At 34.9% G+C, this 18,086-nt stretch overlaps 2 protein-coding genes across 2 annotated transcripts; one reads left to right on the top strand and one right to left on the bottom strand.

Annotated features, from left to right (window-relative positions):
- Positions 1 to 3,998: 3,998 nt before the first annotated feature.
- Positions 3,999 to 8,273, bottom strand: LOC113697753 (protein LOWER TEMPERATURE 1-like). Its single transcript, XM_027217332.2, has 6 exons — positions 8,004 to 8,273; positions 6,884 to 6,929; positions 5,794 to 5,920; positions 5,555 to 5,625; positions 4,836 to 4,939; positions 3,999 to 4,326 (listed from the first exon to the last, which is right to left on the bottom strand). The coding sequence occupies exons 1-6, from the start codon at positions 8,127 to 8,129 to the stop codon at positions 4,288 to 4,290; spliced, it is 513 nt and encodes a 170-aa protein (XP_027073133.1). The 5' UTR covers positions 8,130 to 8,273; the 3' UTR covers positions 3,999 to 4,287.
- Positions 8,274 to 10,894: 2,621 nt separating this feature from the next.
- LOC113699162 (SNF1-related protein kinase regulatory subunit gamma-1) lies at positions 10,895 to 16,791 on the top strand. The gene is made up of 6 exons (XM_027219304.2): positions 10,895 to 11,403; positions 12,932 to 13,104; positions 13,987 to 14,187; positions 14,312 to 14,587; positions 15,408 to 15,571; positions 16,245 to 16,791. Exons 1-6 carry the CDS (start codon positions 11,232 to 11,234, stop codon positions 16,540 to 16,542), a joined length of 1,284 nt encoding a protein of 427 aa, XP_027075105.1. The 5' UTR covers positions 10,895 to 11,231; the 3' UTR covers positions 16,543 to 16,791.
- Positions 16,792 to 18,086: the final 1,295 nt, after the last annotated feature.

Below are 18,086 nucleotides of genomic sequence, written 5' to 3'. Positions count from 1 at the left end.
TTTGAATTTGAAATGACTTGTTAAAATATATCTCATATAATTACATCAAATGTTGCAAAGAGAATTTCTTTTAAAAAAAATTTTCACTTTTATTGAATGGTTTTCAGAAAGGATAATGCAAACCTGCTGTGTCGGTAATATTTTGTGGCTATTATTTTTCTTCTTTGGCTGCAGTCTCAAGTAACGAAAGCCATCTCCTGGCGTGACATGACATCTGTCCCTTCTACAACTTTCATGCAGGCTACTTATAAGAGCTGATGAATCACGTGCTCTTAAGGAGGTTACTGTTAAAAATTCTGCTTGAAATCAAGAAAAATAGAAAAGAGAAAGAAAATGTGCAGTAATTCTTTAGTGGCTGTCTCTAGTCTTGTCTTGTCACTTGTGTCAACGAGTCTGCATTTCTTCAGAGGCCAAATTGAACAGTGAACACTTTGTTTTGTCTATCAATGGAAGAGGTAAATAGAGTGTTAGAGTGACGTTTTCTCATTCACTTAAAAAAAAAAAAAAAAAAAGGCAGATGTTTTTGTCCTCTGTAAAGACTAGTAAGCTAAGAGGAAGATTAGGAATTAAATCCATTGAGTTAAGAGTTCGAGCTCGAGCTCTTTTCTTCGGGTCATAAGATAAATATTAATAGAGGAATTAGAAATTTGGTCTTGTATGTGTACGTTCCTTTTCTTATTAAAAACGTGTGTTTGGATGGGAGATTATATAGAATAATTTTTTAAAAATAATATCATAACACTTTTTATAGTGCGATATATGTAAAATAGAAAGATGATTTAAAAAATGAGTTATAATGCAATCAAAAATTTTTTTTTTTTGCAGATTAAAACATACCAAAATATAAGCTTTTCTTGAGGTTTTAGCTCAGTCAAAATTGTGTTTTTTTTTGGGGAGACTTTGAAAAAATATTATTATAATATGTAGTATATAATTGATATATGCGTAATGAAAAGATGAGGAGAAAATGTGTTTGGAGATTTTTTAAAATCTAAAAAGAAGTATTTGACTAAGTGCAAAATCCAATAGTTGAACCCCTTTCGGTTCTTCGATCATTTTTGCAAGTCTTTTATTTCAATTATTTCACGAATCGCTTTTTCAAGTTGATTTCTCTTCTTTTTCTATTTCTATATATTTTAAGGGCACAGTATTATGCTGATGCCGACTTCGTTATGCCTTATCTCTTTGCTTTTCTTCATATACCTAACTCTCAACCAAATGCTACATTTCGTCTTCATTTTCAAAAAAGAAAAAAGAAAAAATGCTGCTTTTGAAGATCATCCTTTCTTGAAATTCTTGCACACATCTTTTCTGCCTTCATTCAGTTTTAATTTGCAATAACAGCCAAATTAGAAGCCAATTTTGACTAAGTAACGTACTTAAGGTCAAATCCAAAAAATGGACGTAAAAGAATTTCATAATCTCTGTCCAGTCTCCAAACTTGCCGACTTACGCCGCTGCTCTTTCAGCCAGCCTTCGTAAACCAAAAGTTGCAGGCCATTACTCAACCAAAGTCAAAAAAGCATTAGGATCTTACCACTTTAAATAAAAAAGACAAGATTTAGGGGAATTTAAGACTGGTTGACTGTTTCATATGAATGTCAAACAATCGATTCTTGGAGCTGATGAATCAACCAACTGCCGTTGACTTTTTCTATTGGAAACTCCACTATAGTTAGACATTTGTACCCGGGGATAATTTGACAATTTCACTAACCTCCCTATAGTAAAATGATTATAATATCATTCACTTATAAATAATTTTTACAAACAAAAAAACTCTACAATTACAACTAATTTTTTATTTTAAAGCAACTGCTGCCACACAAACTAAACTCTTGTTCTATCTCTCCAACTCTTTCTCTTATCTTCTTTCTCCTACGTCTCATAAACCACTATTTTTTTGCAAATAGACATACTCTTTTTTTTGTATTCTTTTTTTTTTATAAGTATTATTGAATCGAAATTACAAAATGACAAGTTGTCGGATTATATTTGTTGTCAAAATAAATGAAGGTGCAAAAGATGCAGGTGATACTGAGTACATACAAAAAAATAAAAATGATAGCTAAAAAGGGAACGTGGATTAAAGAAGGTTGCGGTATTATGCCCAATTGAGTAAAAAAGAATTTTGAGATATAAAAACTACAATCAGATTTGCCTAGAGACATGGGATGTGGTTTCTAGTGTTACTTTTGGTTGCTCCATGTTGGTATTTTTGGTAGGTTACATTATTTTAGTAAGGGTTAAAAACAAAAAAGCCCCCTGTGATAAACCTAATACACAGAAAAGCCCCCCATGGTTTCAAAATATACAACACGACCCCTCATGCTTTGAACTAAATTGTAAAGGTGACGGAATCCGTTAAATTTAACGGAAATGACATATTGGAACCTAAAAAAAATTTTTTATACCTAATTTTTATCAAATATACCTATTCTACCCCTTAACTCTCAATTCTCTCTACTTAGAAAATAAAATAAATGATTTTTTGAGCTATTTTTTTGTTGAATTATATCAGGGTATTTTGGTCATTTTGACCATTTCCGTTAAGTTTAACGGATTCCGTCACCTTTACAATTTAATTCAAAGCATGAGGGGTCGTGTTGTATATTTTGAAACCATGGGGGGTTTTTCTGTGTATTAGGTTTATCACAGGGGGCTTTTTTGTTTTTTACCCTTTTAGTAACAACAAGATTGAATAGTAATATTGGTCAATTCAAACATTGAATTTAGGCAAAAAAAAGGCTAAATATTAGGTTGAATGCAAACTTTAATTATCACAGTTGATTTGCAAGGGAAGCTTTGGGGTGGCAATAGTAGGCTGTCAAAATTGTAAGAATATTGGAATTAAAGTGAAGTGGTTCATTAAATTCGTTAGAGTGGTGGTTATGTCGTTTACAATAGTTGCAATATGAAAGAAATTTATTAGTTTGTTTTTCCCCTTTCTAAGTAACAAAGGGGTATTTTAGGATTTTTGAGGAGAAAGTTAGCATATTGGGTTTATATTGTTACTGAAATACTAATAATAGGGGAGGTAGGTGTAATTTTTTAAATTAGAAGCGAGCTTCCTGCAATAGTCAGAAACCTCTCCTGAGGTTTCTGAAATTATCCCTTGTACACGTAAGAACCCAACAAACCCTTTTGAGATCGCAATATTAATAAGAAATCAAGGATAGCCTTGACCAGCATAAGGGCCAAAATTGTCGACAACTTTGCTAAATCGATGGTGCATCGTTGGGGGTTGGCGGGTAGCATTCACATTAGACATGGAATGATACTCAAGCAATCAATTTCTAGTGTTCTTCCAACGTTCCTTTTATAGTTTTATGTGTGCTTCAGGCATTGCTCGATGAAGCCCGGAAGCATCATGCAGAGCAAACCCAGAACCCAATGAGACTTCATAGGAATGGAAACTTTAGGAAGGGCAAACAACACTAAAGCGCTATAAATATTACTACTTGCTTGGAAGAAGAGCTATAAATATTACTACTTGCTTGGAAGAATTCGATCAATGACAATGATATTACAATGATATAGTACAAAGTCTTAAAATTACTTGGAATCGTATTTGAAATAATTACCATCGCATCTTTGTGATATGATACATGCGAGATAAGAAGTTGTGTTGAAAGACGAGATGCGTTTGTGATATAAGCAAATAATTTTTGGTCAAATAGTTGCTATCCAAACACACCTCTAGCACTGACTCAATTGTCTAAAATCTATCCAATTAGGAGGGCACAGTAAACTAGTTATATTATTTCTCTTTTCACTCTTCATTTCCCTATTTTTCCCTGTTCGGGTAAGGGATCCTTTTCTTTTGCCCCCTACACCAGGCAATGCGGATTATGAAATTCAAACGGATAGAACATGAGGGCGATTTATTTGCAGGCCGTAGACTACAGCCATGATCAACCTATGTGAACAGATGACAAACTTTAATAGCACTTGATCGACAAGTCTAAGCAATACCTGGCAAACAAAAAGGAAGAGGGTGAACCTAAAAGGGATGTCACCATCAACTGCGGCAAGGATGATAAACCCACCATGTTACATTGGTCAAAGTTGAGATATCTACTACCAAGCATCCCACTCCACAATTATGAGAGTTCCATGATAATACAACACACGGAGGCAGTCAAAGCGGGCAATTGCAAGTTGCATCACGACATCTCTTTCAAAATTAGTCCAGAGTATAAGAAAGTTACAACAAAACCTAGATTCTGCCAGCAAAAGTTGGTACATGTAGGTGCGGTCACCTTCCCAGCTTTGAAAAATCATGCATTACTCATTTGCGCCTTTCAAGCGGGAAATCAACTCATCCTGTACAGATAGATAATCACAAATCAAGCAAACATGCAAGAGAGATTTCCAGACAACAATAAGCAAGCTATTTGGCTACTAATCCACACAGCCCAACTTCCAAAAACCCAAAATTTCAAGTCGCAAAGCAGAATATCCATAGATTGCATCATTACTATTTCTAGAACGAAATCGTGTTTGTTTTCTCACAAACAAAAGTGGTAGAGCTATGCCCATTTTGAGGTGATATCTAAGACACAGAGTGGATATCCAAACTCAAATAACTACACTACATACATGTGCCTACTCACTGTGCTATGGCTTGGAATGAACATGACTTTATCTTCTACAGTCACTAGTCGAACATTTATCTCTACTTCAGTATTAGCATCTAGTATTCCGATAATCATTCAGAATCTAAACTTCAAAAACAGGTCTCTCAACCAAAATGCAAGAGATGGACGATGGAGATGACACTGAATTCTAGGCGAGTCAGACTTTATTTCAATCAAAAGTAAAAGGATACTTGCCTTTCTTCCTTTCAGGGAGAGACCTCTCTCCTTCAGAAGAGCACGAATTCTCTCAACCGTTAAACTCTGCAGATCCCTCTCAGGCAAGCGTGATTTTGATCCCTCTACAAGCTCACACAAGATAAGGTTCATCAAATGTCTAACATGAACCAAATAAAAGAGCAAAAACCCAGCCTTTGTATAACCTTCTTACAAGTGAATAATAATAAGAATACTAATGACACCAACAACGATAATAAGGATGGTAGAGTACAACATGACAAATAGCTTTGCAGAAGGCATATTCCGTAATTGACACATGCCTTCATCTTCTAAACAATGAAAGAGAAATAATGGGCACATCTGCTAAAGGAACGTGACACTCTTGCTTAATAAAATACATACGCTCTGAAGACAATAAACATGTCTGTTAAAGGAAAACCTAGTGTGGACGTTTGGTGCATTCAGTGATGCTAAAAAAGCCGAGGCTCTTGGACTGCAAGGCAGACCAAAAATGCAGTCTTTATTCTTGATCACTGAATTCCTCAGGGAAAAGGGAGCACAAACGCAGCCACTAAGCCTATCACCAAAATGGTGACCATTTTTCACTCGCAACTTCATTTACTGCCAAACAATTTCGTAAGTGCATTGTACCAGCAGAACATTCTCATTCTGTAGAAGTTATCTTCTGGTCCTGCATTTTGCTAAAGATAATAAGCAACTGAACAATTCGTACTCACCTTGCCGAGAAGCAACCTGACTGATGGTCATTGCCCTTTTAGCCCTGCTGTCTAACGCTCTATCAGCAGTCCTGAAATTAGAGATCGCGTAAATACTGTGACAAACATTGTAACCATGAAGTGATTAAAACACCAAGGAGCAACCGCTAGATTTTATCCAGAGGAAGAAAAAAAAAGCAACTGCAATTGTTATAACTGCAAAGCAACTAACAAAATCCTGAGAGAGGAAAAGAGTTAACCTTTTTCTAGAAGATTCATTTGATGCATTAGCCTTTCCATCTTTTGAACCGGAATCACCCTTTTGTTTCTTCAGCATTAATGACCTAATTAATATGTTTGTTTGGTTTGTCTTTATGAGTTGCTCCGCTGCATACATAGTAGTAACAGAGTCAACAATTCGGTTATACTTATATGGCTCAGAAAGCACAACTATAACAATGAAATCATGCAAAGCCTTTTCGAACACCATCTAGTGTCTAATATAATTAAAGTGGAAAACCAATGCAGCAGCTTCTCATAAAATGAAAGAAGCTATGTCCTTGACTAAGATACGTAACAATCGAATCTTCATGCACCACACAGAATCTTGTCTTCACATGCAAATTATGTAATAAAGAGTGAACTTTGTGTTAAATTTGAATCAAGATCTAGGCTTCCTGAACATATAAACTCAACTTAGCTAAGGAAGCTACAATCCTTTAAGTGTCCACACCAAAGTTAGGTTAGCCTAAAAGTTCCTTACTCACAATGCAAACAAGGCGAGCAGAGGAAAATCCATTGGACAAGATATTGAATCTTCTAGTAGTTTAAAGATACATCATGTACCCATAACAGAATATTTGTCACTTTCTACCACTTTCATTCCCCTATTTTGTTTGTACACAAGGCTTAAATCACCTAATTCATCACAATCTTCTACAAATATTTCTGTTTTTTGGTTCACAAGTAATACCATAAACTAATAGTCACTCTCCCTTAGAAAGTCAGACAGTATCGGTACTCCTTCCATGAAGTAAGAGTATTAGCCATCTAACTGGGCAAAAAGACCATGGTGTAGTTTCAACAGCTAATATAGATAAGCTAAATTCAACAAACCCTCAAGGAAACTGTCATGCGAGTCATATTTCTTGCTCTAACCTTTCTAGTGTAACATCAACTATGGCCAAAACTGTCACATCATCTTATCTACACGATAATTTGGTTTTTGAATCCTGATATATATGCATTTTTTAAATAAGAAAGCAGAAGTCCATCTCATCTTAATAGTCCACTGCACCAGCTTTCAAAAGTAATAAACCAAATACATTCTATATAGTTAACGAAGAGGACCTGGTGGTGCTGTATCATGATCGCATATGTAGACTCGCATGCCACCCTGCACAAGTTTCTTACAAAAGTAAATAGTAGAGTTTAAACTGAAAAGGAGAATACAGAATACGGATGCATATTAACATTGTAGAACTGCATGTCTCATGTCTGGACGTCTACAAAATTGTAAACTACTGGATATGGATATTCAAAATGTGATATACCAACAATTAAAGCATAAATGTAACAATTCTTCCTGCAATGTTTAACTTTTGAATGAGTAAACAACCTTGACTTTAAAGCTGAATCATCTATTACAACCATACATAGTAAAATACTTCAATTTTACTCTGCCAAGAGCCTCTCAAAAATTGTTAACAAACCCCTAAGTTGCAGTCCTATCAGCGCATATCAGAATTGCAGTATCATCAGTTAAAACAACAGTGTGAAATACTTCAATTTTACTCCGCCAAGAACCTCTCAAATATTGTTAACAAACCAACACTACCTAAATTGCAGTCCTATCAGTGCAGATCAGACTTGAAGTATCATCAGCTAAAACAAAAGCGTGAAAACAAAGTCCATCCTTCTTGTTCTCATAAAACACGCCACACTACTTAAGACAACCTCTATTACCATAAACAAGGTAAGAATCACAATAACACAATTATTTAAGCACACAAGGCCATGAATTAGGTTCACTACCAACTAAAAACACCATAAAAATGGCCGCTAAATACCAATGTTGTGAATCAAATTCAAACCATGAAATTAAAAAAAAAATCCCTTTTTTTCCCCTCCAACACTGATTAAAGAAAAGCACGTAATCAAAATCCCCCACAACATCAAACACAAATAGCATACTCTTCAAACCTGAATAGCAAACAGTTAGCATCTAATTAACCTCCCCAAACCCTTAACGTCAATGGTTACCGTCCCTTCTTAACTCCATTTTCACCAACTAATTCTCACATTAGCAAATGCTATACAATTTTCCAGACTTATACGAACTTAAGCAATTTTACTACATTATACATTTAACTTTAGTACCTTAAATTACAAATTTTTCCAATCCAAAAAAAAAAAAAGAGAAAAATCAAATGCTTAAAAAGGGAAAACTTATGACGAAAAATTGAAGTACCGGATTGGAAGAGAGGACAGTGGAGGAGAAGAGGCCGCGAGAAGGAAGGTTGGAGAGAAATTCGGCGGCTCCGCCCGTCGGATTTTGATTGTTGGAATCGGACGGCAGAGCTGAAGAGCCCTCCATTTATGGAACCAGGAAAAACTACCAGATGAATTAAATCAAACCTTCCTGCAGAAACTAAAATTAAAATTAAGGGGAAATAGACATATATGAAGGGGAGGGGCAGAGCCGAGGGTTAGCAGACAAGAGTCATTATGTGTTTACTATAGAAGACGACGATGATATGTGGAAAGACTATTTTACCCCTTTAGATGCATGTTGCCAACTCATCAAAGATTGGCATGTTGGATAGTTGACATGGTGGTGGGGACTTCTCTCTGATGATGTGGCAGTGGATGACATGGATGTGGGCCAACCTGAAAACATCATAATTGGGCCGGGAAATAATATTAGAATGACAATTTAATTCATCTAGTATTCGATTCGATTTGCTTGTATAGGTTTTGAGATGAAAATAATATTAGTTACATGTGAATTAGGTGGTCGCATTTCAATTTCTTTTGTTGTTAGACAGTTTAACAAAAGAATGAAAGAGAACTCTTAATTTAAAACTTAAATAATATGATTGAAAAATTGAATGTAAGCATATGATACATATGAGCGATATATTTTTTAAGAACATTAATACGAGTTAAAGAGTTTTTAGATTCTATTTAGGGAAAATGACCTGTTTCATTCCTCACATTTCGTAAAAATATTCTTTTCGTCTCTCACATTTAAAACGAAGCAAATTGGTCTTTCACATTTAAAAATCCAAGTTTTTACATCATAGAAATAAACTCTCAGTTGTGAATCAAACCATCTAACAACCCGATTACAAATTTTGAAGGCAGAATTGGTAGATCACTCGCAAAAACATATTTCCAACAAATAAATTAAAGCAATTAAAAAATCTTAATTAAAACCCATTTGTTTCTTCAAAAGAACGAAATAGTGCTAAAGCTCTCAAGCACTAAACCCTTACTGCAACAAAACTGAGGAATATGTCTAAGGGTTTAGTGCTTGAGAGCTTTAGCACTATTTCGTTCTTTTGAAGAAGCAAATGGGTTTTAATTAAGATTTTTTAATTGCTTTAATTTATTTGTTTGAAATATGTTTTTGCAAGTGATCTATCAATTCTATCCCCAAAATTTGTAACCGGGTTGTTAGATGGTTTGATTCACAACTGAGAGTTTATTTTTAGGATGTAAAAGTTTGGGTTTTTAAATGTGAAGGACCAATTTGATTCGTTTTAAATGTGAGGGACGAAAGAATATTTTTACAAAATGTGAGGGATGAAACATGTCATTTTCTCTTCTATTTAATTTTAAACTTGCTTTATATAGACAATGTATAGGCCAATTATCAATTTGATAACCTTTTTTTTATTTAATGCACAAACTAATAAGCCTCTCGTTTATCTTTTGACAGTATATTCGAACCAAAAAAAAAAAAACTCACATTGTATCTAAAATTTTGCACATTCAAGGGCTTCGCCCAAGGGGCTGTTAAGTCCAACCCTTACTTACCTCTTTAAGTGTCTAGTTGGGCTCCTTGTAATTAAGATCACATGGCTTGCTAATCACTTGGGTTTAACTAGGATAAGTTGTTAGGCTAGTTGTGCTCAATAAGAAGAAATTACATTTGTTTAGGGCTCACAGAAGATGTATGTACATAACGTATTTATGATCTTATATGTTTCAAATAAGCTTTTTTATGTCAATTGTTATCTCAACCCGCAAATTCACCATGTGATGATAGGAGAATTTTTGTGTACATTTACTGCAAACTCAACTATGCACATAAATCTTGCCAAGTTTGGAATGATAGAGCCTTGGGTCATTCTAATAAGGTTTACACATCAAGAATGATCATAGTTATTAAACTCGGCTTGGAGCTCACCTTGAAAAGGTGATTGAGTCATCGGTTCAACCGTAGGTTGCATAATAATTATATTATATAATATAATAATATAATTTAAATTATAAAAATAGTAAAATTTTTAGTTGGCGGTTCAATTGGAGGTTTTTTCTCAGTTCATTGTTTGAACCGATGAATCATTGATTGATCAATGAGTTTATTGTTTAACTAGTTTAATTAGCAATCCAATCCGATCTTATGATTGGTTCACTGAATTAATTGGTTCACCCACCAGATCGAACCAAATTTTATAACTATGGGAATGATAATTTGATCATAACCTAAATGACCTCAAATAATATTTGGGTAGATTTGATATACATGCTACATTATAATTCATATGGTACATTCAAGAGTCACATATTTAGGATGATGTACGATGATATAAGAAGAATGAATGATCGTAAGTGATTAGTAAAGTATGATGATACAAAAAAAAATTATAATGACTTTTGAATATATCACATGATCTACAAGTGATCCCTATATCTTATACAGAATTTTCCTAAACTTATAATCTTGTTGGAAGTTTGAGTCAATGCTCTTTATTAACTAAATCTAGCTCGAACAACAACATTTCTTTACAAGATATCATCGACAGAAATCAAGGTCGAGACAATGATCTGAGTCGACTTCATGCATATCAGCTCAAATGATGTTGGTACCAAGCGTGAACTAGCAAAGTCTACAAAGATATTTTTGCATACACATCAACTTAGAATAGATATATATATATATACGTATATAATACACATGTCCTAAGAAGAAAAGAATTAACTTAGTGCCACAAGAGGAGTGGACATGATGCAAATCCGGATAAGTCGTGGCTTTAAAGTTTAAACTAGTAATACCGTGGGTGGTATGGATAAGAAGAAGCCGAGTAGGACTGGGGAAATTATAAGTGAACTTTGACCATACAACTCCATCACAAGTCATGGATCTTGGTATCAGATTTTCAACACGTGTAACCATATGAAATGATGAACGTCCGAGATTTTACTTCAAGTTCTAATCCTTGATCTGAACTCGTGTGAGTTGCGCAGGATTCAGGAACGTTCCTTTTTGTCTTAAGTCTCATCATTATTTTATGCAATTATTGTCACTACTCAATACCTATGCTACGAAATGTGTCAATGTTCCATGAAAGTAACAAGTATCTAATTCTTGTCTGTAACTATCTGATTGCTCTGCGGAGTTTGCAAGAATTGATAGATTAAGAGGAAAAGAGGAGGGTTGTGGGTGTGTTTTAGTGAAGATTAAGGAAAGATGATGATTGAAGAAGGTAGTTCAACTCCAAGAAGCCCAGAAGCCAAGGTGGGGATGCAAGTGGAGGATTTATGGGATGTTCAAGAACCTCAGTTGAGTCCTACTGAGAAGCTTAATGCTTGTTTTGAGAGCATCCCAGTTTCTGATTTTCCTCCTGCTCCATCTTCCCAAGGTGATCTCAAACTCCCCTCTGATTAATAAAGAAGTGAACTTTATAGTCGGGTACAAATTTGAGAATTGTCTGTGCAAACATTGAGGTCCTTAGAAAAGTGTTGATATGAGTGGTTTTTCGTTGTTCTTTGATCCCTTTTGGATTAAAGACAGAAACTTGTAGCATGATCTCTAAGTTTACCGTTAATTTTTGAATTTCAGGATCAGGGTCTTTGATCTCATGCTAATGACTGTTGTCTGATCGATTGAATAAGTGGAAATTGTTGTATGTGAGAGGTAGTAGTTTTTTCCTTAGGTTAATTCTCGTTTATCTGGTTTGGTTTCTAAGTCAAAAATGGGATTGAATTGATCAATAAAGGAATTGGAACTGATTGTGTTGTTTGTTATGTATTCTCAGTTGGTATTCATCTGTTTTATGCTACTTTGTTGAACAAAGGTATGAGGTAATGTTTGAAAATCTACACAGGGTCATGTTTCTTTTTTGGTTGCAAGATGATTGTTTATCACACTAACAGAATACCTAATATAATTACAAGAGCAAGATTGAGAGTTGGAATGCATTGCTTTTAGCAGCAGTGAATGCAGGTCCTCCAATCAACCTCATTTAATATTTATATTGAGGAAACTCAAAGGTTGCACCTTCTGTGCAATACTGGCTTAATCCATAATGTCCTTGGAGATCCAGTGATTTTATGTTTACTTCCATTACATGCCCACACTCTGCACCAGGCTCTAATAATGAGCATTTTTTCAAGAAAATGAATGTGAGAAAGAAAAGTAGGTGGCACTACACCTGTTCGACTTATGTCTTTATGCACTTATCTGCCTTTAAAAATGCTTAGATAAACAAGAATACCCCACATTTGATGGATGCCAAATTATTATGCTTGTGCTAATAATGTATGTTATCCACCAAAGCATAAAAGAAAGCAATTTGAATGATCAATTAATTCTCCATAACCCACTTCCAGGTCATCTATAGTCCTCCTAACCATGCTTGATTTCAGAATACTAGTTAAATACTTGAAATGTCGAAGAGCTTTAACCCAAAAAGAAGATGGAACATAAAAAGATATTTTGTAGGTTTCTCAAGTAAATCAATAATTTTAAAATATTTATGATCATGATAATAGAGATCAATTTCCACATTCAGTAACTTGTTATTGTAAAGATAAGTATGAAATTCATCACTTTTTATAACCAGGTGCTCTTTGAGACTGAAGAAATGACATTGCTTGGATGATGGAAAAATAGACACCATACAACCCCAATAGTTGTATATAGAAAGGTTTTTTTTTTGTTTGGAGGGGGGGGGGGGGAAGTGGACGTTATTTTTAATGTTCTAGATTATGCCCAATCTCCTTCCATTATGGTGCATCCACCATACAATTTGATGGCTGCTTTAGAAGCCATTGTCTCCCATCAAAGCACTTACATTATCTGTTTCATATTTGCGTATTTGTGATGGTCCCAGCTTGGTTTGACTTTATCAGCCTAAGGGCTAAGATTTTTTTCTCCTTCTTGTTTAGTTGTTGAGATAAACTCAGATTCCAGCTTGGCTGAAGTGGTCAAGTTACTAGCCCAACATAAAATCCTGAGTGCACCTGTCGTGGATGTTAAAGCTCCAGAGGATGCGAGTTGGATTGATAGATATATCGGAATTGTTGAGTTTGCTGGGATTGTTGTATCGATCCTACATCAGGTTTGTATTTGTAGTCAAATTGCCTCTATTATGAAATCATATGTTTCTGCAAACAACTTAGGTTTGGTGTTTCAATGGAATTTATCATAGTCAGTTTTATCGAGCCACTAATTCTTAGGAAATGGAGTTGTGGACTTAATTATCATTCAGATTTTGGAAAGTTGTCACTCTTAGACCTTTAAACTTTTCTCTTGGAATAATCAAAATCCTCAGTTTGTCTCTTGGTTTAGTTTATCATTCTGAGGCATGACTCAAGAAAGGGCGGAATCATTTTCTTTGAACCAGTAATTTTCTGTGAACTGTTCCATGTCGTTCTCAGATAATAGGTTTAACCAATTTCTTGGTTTTCCAACACATTAAATACTACAATAATGAGCTTGTCTAATGGTAATAGTAGCAATTATCCCCAAAAAGAATAAAAAATTCAAGATAGACAGAGTTCTTCAGTTACTGGAGTTAAAATTTGTTGTTTCTTTTTTCTTTTTGTGTGTGTGTGTGGGGGGGTTGGGGGGGGGGAGAATGGGGTGAAATCATTGTTTCTTGACGTTGTGCAATATAATTCAATCTTTTTCACCAGAAAGTAAGGCTTTTTGGGGATTTGGCGGTGTTGTTAAGTGTTTTGGTGATCTTGGGTCCTCTGGCTCCGCTAATCTGATTTGCCCCTGTGCCTTGAGCAAAACTGCAGATTTTAACTTTCAGAAATTTTTCTTTCCATGGAATATTTTATTATATTTAGCAATGAGCTACTGGAAAATTTTTCCAACTGGATTGTTCTTCAATTTGATCTTTTTATTCCCTTTGATGTTCAATAATGTTTCCGTAAATTATTGTCACCTGTGGGGCATAAGTTAAAAGATGTATGGTCTGCGCTTCTTTCTGCAGTCAGAAAAAATGGATGGATCTGCTGCATTAGCTTTTGAGCTGTTCAGTGAATCTGAGGATGGCATTGGTCCTGCTGTTGCTGCGGCGGCTAATGGAATGTCTTCCCCAAGATATAGAAGTTTGCACCCTGAATCTCCTACTGCAACTTCTGGGGACTTTTTTGAGACCTTGACTTCTTCTGACTTCTATAAGAACACAAAGGTTGTTTTTCCTTCTTATTTGAAGTTGAATCTTTCAGCTATTATTGATTATAGTGTAGTTCTCAAAGCTTTTGGTGTTATTCTTCTTGAGACATTTCTACTTGCATTAACTGATGATTTCGCAGGTTGGAGACATATCAGGGTCATTCCGCTGGGCTCCATTTCTCGCCCTGCAAAAATCGAACTCTTTCTTGACAATGCTTTTGCTGCTATCCAAGTACAGGATGAAGAGTGTTCCTGTGGTTGACCCAGGGGAACAAAAGATTGATAACATCATTACTCAATCAGCTGTCATTCACATGCTTGAAGAATGTGCTGGCCTTCATTGGTTTGAGAGCTGGGGTTCAAAGAAACTATCTGAACTTGGTCTCCCTCTAATGAAGCCCAGCCACATTATTAAGGTACCAGACTTGGTTACTTTACTCGATGACATCTAGCAGTATATAGTTTTTGTCAAGATAGTTGATATTTTCTTTCCCAGTATGTGTGTATATATATACATATAGCAATTCCAGATTCGGCAAGGAACAACAATGTATTTATGAATCTTAACATTTTTATTCAACATATATCTTCGAGTAAGTTGTCCTTTTGCAACATACCTGCTGCTTCTTCCACTGTGCAGCACAAGAATTTAAAAGGAAACAAGATATAGGTTTTAGCAATGTGGAATTGGTTTGGTGTATCTGAGAAGAATAATAATTTGGACTGTATTAACTTTCTTAATTTTTGTTCTCTTTGGTTTCTTTCAATTCCAAACGATGACATTTTTGGCATCTAGACATGGATGCATGGTTGGCAATAAGAATACAAGCTAAATCAGACCATTGTCTGTTTGAATTTCTCTTTAAAGTTCACCTTTGCGTAATTTGAACAAGAGATCTTTTTTTATTCATTTTTTCTTTGGCCACAGACATTACATTTGGTACTTTTTGAATTGCTTTTTCTGGTTTACTTCATCTGGACTGAAACTTGGACTCGCTCTCCTTTCTTCATCTTATTTTGATGAAATTAGTTGTATTTCTAATTTTCCCACATTAGTTTCTCCCTTATAGATGACAAGCTAAGGTCACGTTCTAGTTGCACTACCCAAAACTCATAGTAAAAGAAGATTTATGCCTCGCTTTTCAAAGTTTTTCTTCGTCTTCAATGACAAACATCCAGTTTTGTGCAAATATATGGTGCTATCTTTTACGTACATTTTTCCTCCTCTTTTTGTAGGTCTATGAGGATGAACCAGTGCTTCAGGCTTTTAAATTAATGAGACAAAAAGGAGTTGGTGGGATTCCTGTTGTTGCAAGTAATGGAAGAAAGGCTATTGGTAACATAAGCATCAGAGATATTCAGTTCCTTCTACTTGCACCAGAGATATACAAAGAATTCAGGTCTGTGAACAATTTAGTGCGTTTTCTCTTTACAATGTTCATGTTCTTTATTGCCTGAATTCTCAGAAAAATTATAAGATGGGGAGAAATTGTGAGGTCTGGAGTTAATTTTAGAACATGTATGGCAGTACAAACTTGCTTTTGTTTTGTATGCTTCAGTAAATGGAAAGTGTAGAGGCTGTAATAGAGCCGAGACTTTGGGCAGGTTGGCAACTTTGGTCTAGCTTAAATATTTCTACTAGATATATTGGCATCTTTGTAGTGCATTTACCCCATAGTTCAAAATTTGAGAACCTATACAAAGTAAAAACATATACACACATTAGTAAATTGAGGTTGAATAAAAGGTTCATGTATCACTATTTCTGAGGAAATGACTAAATTTAAAAGCTGTACGGGGCGTCTACTTGTTCATGGAGCGAAGCTTCAAATAACATGAGACTGAAGATCTACTTCAATTCTGCTTTCATATACCGTAAGTTAGCAGTTTGGTCTTAAAAGTGTACTCTACTAAGCAATCAAAACTATTGGACATTCAGTTTTTGCTTTTTGGTTTGGTTTATTAATATTTGAGGGACTTTACTGGGTGCTTTTCCTGTTCAAGTGTTGGTACACAAGTGACTTTACCCCTATTTATCAAATACTGATAGTGTATGTGCTATTCCATTTACAGATCTATCACGGCCAAGAACTTCCTGACAGCAGTTCGAAGCTATCTGGAGGAGCATCAAAAGGATTCCCCACTCTTGAAGAACATGGTAACATGCACAAGAGACAGTACACTTAAAGATGTTATTATGAAGCTTGATTCCATGAAAATCCATCGGATATACGTCGTTGATGATCTGGGAAATCTAGAGGGGGTGATCACGCTAAGAGACATCATTTCAAAGCTAGTGCATGAGCCCCGTGGTTACTTCGGGGATTTCTTTGATGGTGTCTTACCATTGCCAGCAAACAGCAGGGTTTAACATCAGGAAATTCACTGGCAATTCCTCGATGGTGATACCTGTCTCTCTTATGGAGGATTTCAGAATCTAACATCCTTTGGCATGTTCATTTTCTGTGCTTTTGTTGCTCAAAAGCGGCTGCTGAAAGTGATGTTTCCTTTTAGACGAGTTTCATGTAGTTAGTGACACCTTTATTTCTCTCTGACGTGTTGCATAGATGACTTCCAGCGACTATCTTTTCTTAATAAATTGAGGAAAGATTTTTAAGTATATTTTGAGTACCAGATTTTTCTTCAACACATCTTCCTTTTTCATATTTTCATCAGATTAACATACCAAGTAGCCTACAGGCATATCAACATCAAGTAGTTTTACCTGTTGTAGTTTTATCTCCATAATAATCACCATACCATGTGAAGTAGAGGCATATTACCCAAGCCCTGGAATTTTATCGCCTTATCTGTAGAACAAGGTGTTGCTGCTGTGGTAAGCAATTGTGTGGGAAAGAATAGCTATCCAAGTATAGGCATTCTTCAAACATCACTGTGATTTTCAATTTGAAGGGCGTGTTTTCTTTTTCAAGAACAAACAGAACAGTACCTTTTAATGACATGTTTAATAGTTAGCAGTTTAACCATACTGCGTGGAAAATAAAACTGTAAATTGAAAAGTATGACAATGAGGAGATGATTGCTGCAGTTGATACAACTTGAGTTTATGAAAGCAATGACTGAAAAAGATTAGTACAAACCAAAGTTAGTCTATGGATTAAGAGTAAATTATAGTAGCTGGCATGCTTGAGAGAGAGAATTTCTTTAAGGATTTGGGTCAAGTGTTTGCCCCAAAGGTAAGAAATAAGAACTATAGATGTTCCTACGAGTTGGCAAAAAATGCCCACAATATTCGAACAAATCCAATCTGAAAACTAGGGTTCGTGATTGGCGCACTATTTGATCGGATCAAAAGAGGGTCACGTACCGGCTTATATACAGAGCAAGTTGGGGTCAAAAAGAATTAAGAACCTACGGGTATCCAACCTGCCCCACACATATATATTTTTTATATTTATACACATACTACAAAATAATATTTTTAAAACTAACTAAATAATTTGATAGAAAAAATTGCGCTACAAATATGAGAGGCTATAGTTTGCTTAGAAGATTTATTTGTAGATGTCATGATCTAATATTTTTTAGAAAAGAGTTTAATTGCGGGTCAAAAAGAATTAAGAACCTACGGGTATCCAACCTGCCCCACACATATATATTTTTTATATTTATACACATACTACAAAATAATATTTTTAAAGCTAACTAAATAATTTGATAGAAAAAATTGCGCTACAAATATGAGAGGCTATAGTTTGCTTAGAAGATTTATTTGTAGATGTCATGATCTAATATTTTTTAGAAAAGAGTTTAATTGCTATGAAATGTATATTTAAGAAAAAAGGTACTACTTATTTCAAATTTTCATTGATTTTGAATTTTTTAATTTTTTTTCTTTTTCTTGTAGTCTTTTTACTTGTTTGTTTCTCAATAAGAGACCATTTTTTTTTTAGA

This window comes from Coffea arabica, chromosome 4e (genome assembly GCF_036785885.1).
Source record: "Coffea arabica cultivar ET-39 chromosome 4e, Coffea Arabica ET-39 HiFi, whole genome shotgun sequence".
Taxonomy (NCBI): domain Eukaryota; kingdom Viridiplantae; phylum Streptophyta; class Magnoliopsida; order Gentianales; family Rubiaceae; genus Coffea; species Coffea arabica.
The sequence above is the reverse complement of the archived record's forward strand: the minus strand, read 5'-3'. Positions and strand labels throughout refer to the sequence as shown.